General features: G+C 34.1%; 1 protein-coding gene across 2 annotated transcripts in view; it reads left to right on the forward strand.

The window, feature by feature from the left end:
* LOC119833995 (alkaline phosphatase-like) overlaps positions 1–4,024 on the forward strand; it is a 73,212-nt gene extending 69,188 nt beyond the window's left edge. For both annotated transcript variants that reach the window (XM_038358264.1, XM_038358263.1), the window contains exons 9-12: positions 779–973; positions 1,786–1,983; positions 3,149–3,282; positions 3,438–4,024. In XM_038358264.1, coding sequence (XP_038214192.1) covers positions 779–973; positions 1,786–1,983; positions 3,149–3,282; positions 3,438–3,683 — 773 coding nt within the window. In that variant the 3' untranslated portion in view covers positions 3,684–4,024. The remainder of the gene's footprint in view (positions 1–778; positions 974–1,785; positions 1,984–3,148; positions 3,283–3,437) is intronic.
* The last annotated feature ends 6,133 nt before the right edge of the window (positions 4,025–10,157 follow it).

Raw genomic sequence — 10,157 nt, forward strand, 5'->3', positions numbered from 1 at the left:
CTTTTCAACTTCGAAAAATTGAAAAATAGTGGCAGACGGTGACTTGCCAGTTCGGCCGATGGGCTCCCAAAAAAGTTACCTAAAATGGCAACAAGGGGGCAACACCAGCTGACTGGCTGGGGGGGTAGAGAGGTGCGGCACCGGTTTCACCATCGCGGGCCCGCAGGCCCGGATTGGGTTTCCCCGCTATTACGCCATTAGACACTTCCACCCCCGAGCATATAGCTCTTGCATCTCCACTCTGGACGGCCAATTAAGGCAAGCCAAAGGTGGGGGATCCTGAACCTCGTCATTGTTCACTCCGAACTGCCACCGAGACAGTCCGGAGGTGAGGACAGGGACCTCCCCCGGGAGAACTAAGGACCGCGGGGGCGCTACTCTCCGTCACCTCGCCACAAGGTGCCCTGCGGGCTTATTATTATTATTATTATTATAATTGTTGTCAACTATTTAAATTGCTATCAAGTTGCGTGTACCAATAAATTATAGCAATATAGGCGTATTCATAGCAACATTAATTAATTATTTCCTGTATCTAATTTCTCGAGTTCGGTCTCTAACCGCCCAACATTACTCAGGGATGACTTGCTATTGTAGAATTATTTACCAAACGGTTTATTTGATTGATTTTCATCCTACACGAATAAGGTTATGTGCGAATTATGAATAGTGAGAATTATGAGAAATTTTTTCTATTCTTTCAAAATTTCTCATTTATAAAGCATTTCAATGCTATAAAACTAAAAATTAAAGTGAGAATTATTTTATTTTGTTATAGGTGGAAGAATAGACCATGCTCATCATTATAACAATCCATACAGAGCGTTAGATGAAACGCTAGAATTAGAAACGGCCTTATTAGCAGCATTGGAGAGGGTGAATCCGGCGGAAACTTTGATCGTGGTGACAGCTGACCACGGTCATGTCTTGACATTTGGTGGTCAGGCTACGCCTCGAGGTCACCCAATTTTAGGTAAATTTCTAACTAAAGTACCTCGTCAACTTGTATCCTTTAATGAATCAACGTCGTAAAATATTACGACATAACATTTCATATTGTTACAGATGAATAATACAACTCATATTCCAGAGCTATATGAGTAAACTTATTCTCTTTTCTGCTTTAACAGAATAAGCGTAAAACTATAATCGCTTTTAATAGGTGTTTACTGAAATCTTTACCACTAGTATCTAATTAAACAAAATCATGTAAATAAATTATTTAGTTATTAATTAGCGAAGATCGTTATCCGTCTGTTGACATAGTTCAAGCAAGCTAAATGTTCGTAATTATGGTCTTGTGAGTTTCTCTCCTGTAATTAAGTTCGGTACGATACTGTACAAATTAGTCATTTGCGAATATAATGATGTTGTTTTGATTAACGACCATGTTGGTTTATGTACTCTGTTAAAAGATCGTTCTGATTTAGAGAAAAAAAATCTGTATTTTGATATCGTGCTTGACATAAATATATGTCCCAAGGCAAATGTAAGGCAATATTTATGAGATATTTGGCCTTATGTCAATGTCCTAATAAATTTCTGGAGTGATGTTAATTAAATATTCTATGCGCATTCTTCTGTCCAATACGTAATTATATTGTTACATTCGAAATCATTTAGCTTATTTGTACAATGCAAAACAAAGTTAGTAACGATAATAAACATTTTTATGTAATTTTATTACGATTTACGTGTCTTAAAATATACAATTAGAATTTATAATACAAAATAGCGATTGAATTCTCTTTACTCAATCAAAATCTCAAGAAAGTTGTATTTCAGGTGCAGATACAGTTCCATCAGATATAGATGGTCTGAAATATACGACGCTTCTCTATGGCACTGGGCCAGGTCACTCTGAGCCCAGAGCGTTACCATACAATGGCACTGCCTCGATGGCAGTGGATGCGGTTCATGCAGCAGCCGTGCCGAGGCAGTGGTCCACGCATGGAGGAGAAGATGTGCCTATTTATGCACATGGTATATATGAAAAATTATAAATAGAAAACATTATGAATAGTATGACAACAATGCTTATACCCATATTACCTTTGTTTTCTTTTTTTTATCATTTAACGTCACATCGGAGTGGATATTCATGTTTAGGTATAGTTAAGAAGCTTAGACATAGCCTACTTATACCATGGTGCAATATCCCAAAGGAATTTTATTTGACTACGCAGACGAGAGCTGAATGGATAGCTAGTCTTGTACTTAAACTTAACATACTAAACAAAATGAGTTTTGTTTATTTATTCAAAATAGATGTTTCTATCCCCACATTCTCACGGAAATCAGAACTACGTGGGTTTGATTGCTAGGCTGCAATAAAATTGTAACCAGTGAACAATACTCCCAACTAGTAAATTTAAAATGGAACTAATGTTATTAAATAAATGCCAAGCTCTCGTTCGGTTACGGTGTCGTCGATTGTCAATTGTTACAGTTTGCTCGCGATAATGTATTCAGTGTGACGTATCGGGTTACTCGCCAGTCGACTGTCTGGTTTGGACGCTAGGGAAATTGGACAGGTCGTGCAATTGTTTCATTGCTATATATATGTGAGGCTCAATCAAGCCATGTGATGTTTTGTCTTTATGTTTGACGTATAATAATATGATGAATAGTTTGAATGTTTTTTTTTATGTCATAGCGGGCAACTGAGCTTGTGGTTCGCCTGATGGTAAGCGATCACCACCGCCCATGAACATTCGCAAAGGTAGTGCCTATACGAATGTGCTGCCCGCTTTAATGGAGTAAGGGAAAAGGAAAGGATTAAAGACTGGAAAGAAGGAATGGACTGGGATAGGTGAGGAAAAGGAAACGGGCCTCCGGCTCCCCCACTCACCGTACGAAACACAGTGGCATGCCACTATTTCACGCCGGTTTTCTGTAGGAGTGTGGTAATTCCCCGGTGCGAGCTGGCCCAATTCGTGCCGAAGCGTGCTCGACTACCACAGTAAAGTGAATGTGTTTGAAGATTCTGTTAATACTCTGATATGAGGATTTGCTATGGAATTTTCTCGAAGATAGACATTTTAAAAAAACTCGTTAAAAATTGAAGTATGCCCGTAAAACATTTTTCAAATATCTACGACTACTAATCTATGTATTTTTTCATGATGGATAATTTCTTTTTTCATAGGACCAATGGCAACAATTCTGTTTACGGGGGTAGTAGAGCAAAGCTACATACCGCATGCGATAGCGTACGCGGCCTGCCTAGCGCATCAAGCACGGCGATGTATAGAGACTACCCTCAATTTTAGTAAACCACAGGTAATTAATTGCGAATTGTTATAGTCATACTACTTCAGATTTTATTTTGAAAATTTTAATTCTTCAAGACGTATTTAAATTGTAACAACCATTTATATATCAATGCATGATTATAATAGTTGATTGAAAATTAAGAAATATTTCATTTCCTTCAGATAAAAATACCTAGTTGTGTTCCACCTGAAGTGAGCAGTGTGTCAGCACCAGATGAACAGAGAAACGAAGGGACTAGTGGGCGGCGTGTGGTTGTCGCATCAAGCGTTATGTCAGACGAACGAGCGCCGCGATCTATATCCGCACCACTCATCACTAACCGCTACCTAATTGCATTCGCGTTTTATTTAGCAAAGAACATTTGTAAATATACAGAATCAGCTCACAGTTTCTATCTAGGACTGTAAGTACTGACGGACATTGTAAATAGTTGAAGAGATGTTTTGAAATTGTATGTTTTGAATACTGAAGTCACATTTCATCACTGCTAGACCCCTCCGTTTTTGGCAAGTTTCACGAGTAGTTCGCTCTGCGTGTGGGCGTATTTGCATTAGAAGGTAATGGCATGGCAAACCTCAAATTAAAAATGTCACATGTTTTGCTTAAGGGGACTACTAGACCTAATAACACGTTTAGACGTATGATATGATTCAGGATGTGTTATATTAATTTGATAGTGTGTTTAAAACATAACGTTACAAATTTGATAAAACAAAAAGATCAAAAATATGCCTTTAAACATTAATTTTAACATTTAAAATCCGGATTTGTTCATCTTCAACCAATTCAATCAGTCTTGCTGATTTCATTTGAAAAACTAATTTAATGGTGTTGTTTCACTTTATTAATTAATCACGTATTTATATTTCTGAGCTATGATATGTACACATGTGTAAGTGTGTCTCTGTGTACCAATAGACGGGCCTAGGTCTTGTAATCCCCTTGATGATGTCAGACTTTTTTCCTTGTAGCCCCGAACAGTACAATTATTTTGCCGCGATGTTATTGCGTTGCTGATTCGCAGCTGCCCTGTTACCGTCTATTGAAAGAACGGCCTAAGACCAATAGCTAACACAATTTCATATTATATCACCACGCAATTTAAGTGTTGAATACTGATAATAATTTTAATGGTTACATTTCAAGCAATATATTTAAGAGATTTTCAATGACCTTTGTTTGTGTTTTGTTCCACGACTAAAAACTTCGAGTTTCATAGATTTTCAGTGCCTTTATTTCTGTTTGATCTCAGTTTTTCAATTTCTTAAGTAAACATTTTTATTCTGTTATTTTGTAGCGTAATATATATTTTGGTAGTTGTTTTTCATTTAAAGTACTTTAATATTTTCTTAGTTTTTCGCGTTTTTTTGTATTATTATTTGGGAGGTTAGTCATCAAATGTTTTTAATAGCTCCAGTATTATGATGGATATTTGTTTGTGGATAATATTTTGTAATTTGTATATTTATTGTTTAATTTTTTTGATTCTACTTTTGGTTATAAGTACAGTTTTGTACGGATAATATCCAAAAATGTCACTTTTATTCATTGCGCTTCGTATTTCAGCTTAAAGTAATTATTTAACTAATTGAAGTTTCCTTGAGATTATGCTTTGATCGCATTAAACCAGTGCTTTCCGTTGAATTGCATCACACATTGAACGATATAGTGTAAGAGTTGGAAAAAGATAATCGTCTATCAAATTTTTAATGATTTCGTTGTCAAAAAAATATATTTTTTAGACACAAGTTCACTGTAAATAAAATTGTATTTGGTATATGTAAATAAATTATTGTAATTAGATGGTGTTTTATTATTGCCCACTTATTTATTGAGTTTACACAATTATAAACAAATGACACCACACTAAAATAAGATCTCATATTTTTGTATTAATTTAAACGTTTGTAAAAATAATAATCATATTGTACCTTTACTATTGAAGAAAAACTTCATATAAAAATTTAATTGCATTCTTTTCCCTACCGACAAAAATGTAATCAAAGTAAATTAACCATATTTTCGTGAAGTTGTAATATGAATTGAAACATTTCATGCAGTTGACGCTATAATGGTAAAATTTGAATAACTTTAACACACTGATGTTACACGTGGAGCTGTGATACAAATCTAGGCCTTAGGCCACGGCCGCATAAGGAGCTTGTCCAGCGCCCGCCGCACACTTGACGATGTCAAGCTAGTTGCTTAGCGCTTGCGAGTGCGGTTGATGACGATCACTCATAGTAGGGGAGCCCAAGATGCTAAATGTGTATTTACTCGAGCGTTTCAGAAACCTATTGGAATTCGCAGATTATGCGATAGCAAGAAAAAAAGTCCTATAGTGTTTTCAATTTTAGCGATGGGAAAAGGTTTTTGATTTTTTTTTTAATTATAAAAGAAAAACGGGGCTGTGGAAATACTCAAGCACGTTAGATTTTGATATTTTGAATGCTCTGGCATATCACTGAATTAAAATATAACTTATTCTTACGATTTATGTGGTAATTTCGTGGCTACGAATAAAAGGTAAAATATAAAAGAAATATGACTCGAGCGCGTCAGACAAAGATATTACGGGTTATTTACAACATAAAAAATCCAAATTTCGCTAATCTGACAATTTGAGCGTAACCTTAGAGAATTATCGATATTTTTTAATTTCCTGCGGCTTCTGTGAGCGCACCCACCAATATCAACTGCTCATACTTTCTGGAGGTACTTAGTAATAGGTAAGGTATCTTCCCTTATAATAATCTGACGCGCTCGAGTACATCCCAAAATCCCCTCTTGGGCTCCCCTACTATCATTTGTTCGTTTACTTTATTGGCTTGGTGACTGGCTAGGTTCTAGATATCAATCAGTACCTGTGCGGCGACGGCCACGCCTAGATGATTATGTAATGACGTCGAGCGTCATTCTACTCACCTTACTATACTATACTTGTAGGTGAGGTAGATACCTCACCTACAAGTATGCTACTTGTTAGGTGACTCTTCAGCATCTAGGCGCGTATGTAAGTCGCTTCTATGTCCAACCGCGCCCTTTTACGATTATACGTGCATTTGATTTTTTACATTTTGTTTATGATATGATATGTTTTTATTGAAAATACAATATTTTTTTAAATATAATATAAAATTTATAAATCGGTCAATGAAAACGGTAAAAGAAAATATAAAATTCAGTTGTATTAGTATAGACGTATATGACAAAAAAAATTTATACACGAAGAAAAACGTCGTTATAAATTCAATGGTTGAAATTAATTAAGTAAGCATAGAATATATTATGTAGGTATATATTTCGGATATTGGAAGACGTAAAGTTACTAGAAACCAAAAACTATTGTAGATCTTAATAATTAAATACTTCAACAACATGAGGTTAATCTATTCTAATTAATAACTTGTATTAAAGAATTTATATTTGAAATTTTCGAATGTTTAATTACTTTAGAATCAAAAGCATATTATCAAAAGTTTTAATTTATTTCTACTAACTTCTTGATATCTTTCTCTAATATTACAACTTGATACAAGCAAGCAATAAATATATTAATATCGCATTTCGCATTGTCTATGCTTTGTAATAATATTAAGCAGATGGTATGTTATAGACTCCTTGAGATTAGATTTTCTAACTTTGTACACTTATCAAGGATCGGTGACAATATAATAATTACATTGATTTTATCTGATAAAGACCGCTAGATTTAAATAATTTCCTTACATCTGCTTCCTATAAGAGCAAGTAAGACAATGTAGTTAATTACATCATTAAAATGTGTTTATGAGTATTTATAAACTATATTTATCCGCTTTTAAGTGCCTCTTTGTGAAGTCGGTTTAAATTTTATGTTTTATAAATAATTAATTTCTAGGTAAGTTTTTATTTTGTTTATACTATTTGTAATTTCGTTTATTATAATGTTTTATGAGAAAAAAGTATGTAACTATAAACGGTTGTTATGATTATTAATAAATGGAGAGTGGATTTTTCTATCAGAATTCATTTGTTTATACAAAACGAGTGCATTCAGCTTGTCGAATAGAAAAAGGCTAGCGCAATGTCAATTGTCGTAAAATGAACAAAATATTGTATTGCATTTTTTCTGCTAAATTAAAACACAGAAATGGACTTCCAATTATGTAAAAGAAGAGATTTTCCCTTTTTTGAAAATTATTAGGAATAATATTTATTATTGGGATTATTTTTTGTTAAAAAATCTTGGCTCGTAAATGAAAGCGAACTAATAGATGTTATTTGTTCTTTCTAGAATATTCTTACCTTTAATGTTATTTGTGGGTATGTGTAGTTGTTTGTTCTTCTTCACGTTACAATGAAGCGATTTTGTTATGATTATGTATGACTTGCTGCGCCCCGCGGTTTCCAGAAGAATCCTACTTCAAAAGTTTGTAAGGATGTGTGTGTGTGTTTGTTGCTCTTTCACGCAAAAACTACTGAACCGATTTCAATGAAATTTGCTACGTAGATAGCTGGACAACTGGAATAACATATAAGCAACTTTTTATCCCGATATTCCTACGGGATACGGACTTACGCGGGTGAAACCGCGGGGCGCAGCTAGTACTACAAAACAAAACTGCATTACAAAAGTATATGACTTATAATAAGCCCCATGAAACAGCGGTCGTAAAATCCGAACTACAAAAAATGTTTACCGAAGAAATCAAAAGGCAAAGTAAGGAGAATATGTTTGCAATGGACGAGGAAATAGTATGGTTTGCTTTAACAAAGCGACCAATAGAACGCCAGTCTGGATTTCTATGACATTGTTTTGTTTCACTGTTTTCTTTGAAATTTAATTTTCCCGGGTATTGATTTTAAAATACAATAAAAACATGGGTGATCCCTACGGCGATTATTGACATATAATGTAGGACGATTATTGTCTTATATAATTACACGGTATGCCATTGTTGCATAATTTTGGTAGTAATAGATACATATATGAGAAATATGAGGTATAAATTCAAAACCGGACAAGTGCGCGTCAGACTCGCAATCGAAACGTTATCTTATATCTTATAACGTATTGGATGAAAGTTAAAAGTTCTGTCAGACTGCCCTTTTTAAGCATAACCCTTGTTACATTAATTTTTTATAGTATGCCTTGGCTATATTATTATGACGATATTAAACGTGTTCTGAAATAAATTTTATTTAATATGGTGATACAATAATTTTCATCCGATAATCAGATGATAGTAGCAGTATTAGGTCGACCTTATTTAGGATTTTGCGCTGCGATGCGAGTAATTTCAACATGTAGAAAGTGTACTGAAAGCTTGCGTTGTTGTGGGCGCTGATTAATCTTGTCCGCAACCTAATCAAACCCGGTTCAAACCGAGCCGTGGAGATATATTTATTAATCCTATTCAGGATCATATCATACAAAGTTTGAATTAAAACTATCCGTCTAAAGTGAGTCAAAATCGAGCCTAAAAGAGTCGGTTTCATACCAACATATAGGTAAATTTTCAATTTTCGCAGCAACGTGCATAGCCACTCTCTAAGGAACATAAACGTATCTTGACGGCCCGATTCTATTTGTTCGGACTCATTTAAGATTAGAAGAGGAATGAAAGAATAAACACAACTCTGAATTCTTTCACAAATTATTTATGGCGTTGAAGCGTTATTTGGCAAACTAGAGTGAACATAAACTGGGATTTAATTGTGTTATCGCGACAAATATCATTCTATAATATAGCAAATCACAGTCTTATCGGTCAAGATCCAAATACCAAAATTTATGTTACTAAAACTTACCTAATTTAGCTACTAGCAAATTTTATATTTGGTTATATTTTTTACTAACACATTTATCCAAACAAATGTGTCATCTCAATTCAACTGAAATTGAAGATGTAATAAAATTCATTTATTGAGTTAAGTATCTAATAAAAAATTGGTCAAGTGTGAATCCGACGCGTGGCACTAAGAACTCTGTATAAATTCGGTAAAGAGTTGCAAAAAATAATCACCCATCCAATTTAGAGCCCTGCCAACCTTTATAAACCTCAATTTATGCTCAATTTGTTACCATAGTTGCAAAAGAAATACATCATTTTTTAAAATTTCAACTATCTTACTCACTAATTAACTTCAGTGTCGCATAATATTACGTACCCTAGTGAGTTGTAAGGGCCAATATATCTTAACATGCTTGGCGAGACTCCCAACCATCTCATCCGTCCATACGCAGTTGCCAACTATGTTTAGATGTTTTGCTCAACACCATTAAGATATCAAATTGAAATGTAACCTACATGCATCCTACTAATATTATAATCGTGAGAGTATGCTAAAATGTATGAAAGTCATTTGTGACTATTTGACACAAAAACAACTCTTAGAATCACTCTCTCTTCAATATCATTAATAAATCATTAATTTTACATGAAGTAAATTTGTTAGAAACACAAAAAACAGTACGTTTAATATAAAATCACTTTGTTGTGATCTCTGCCAGGCAACTGGGGTAAAATATAACTATATTCAGTACATAAATGCGAATAGGTGTGAATAAAAATCGTCAGTGATAACATCATCAATATATTTACATTTCTATACAAACTACACAAAAAGTTATTTAAATTGAAAAATAAAATGTGTTAAAGAGGAAAATTTATGTATTGAACCATGCTTTATATACCCATTGAAATATTACAATGTCCTGCATAATGCCAAGGGCTAAAATTCTATATCATTTTGCAATAATAGTTTATTGGCTACGTGACGTGGCTCGGAAGGTTTGCCATCATGATATTTTTTACATTATATTTATGAAACATGTGTTGGCGGGTTTATGATATTACATTAACATTTTCCTTTGGAATTTTTTGAGCCTAAGAATT

Source organism: Zerene cesonia, chromosome 18 (assembly GCF_012273895.1).
Source record: "Zerene cesonia ecotype Mississippi chromosome 18, Zerene_cesonia_1.1, whole genome shotgun sequence".
In the NCBI taxonomy this organism is placed as follows: domain Eukaryota; kingdom Metazoa; phylum Arthropoda; class Insecta; order Lepidoptera; family Pieridae; genus Zerene; species Zerene cesonia.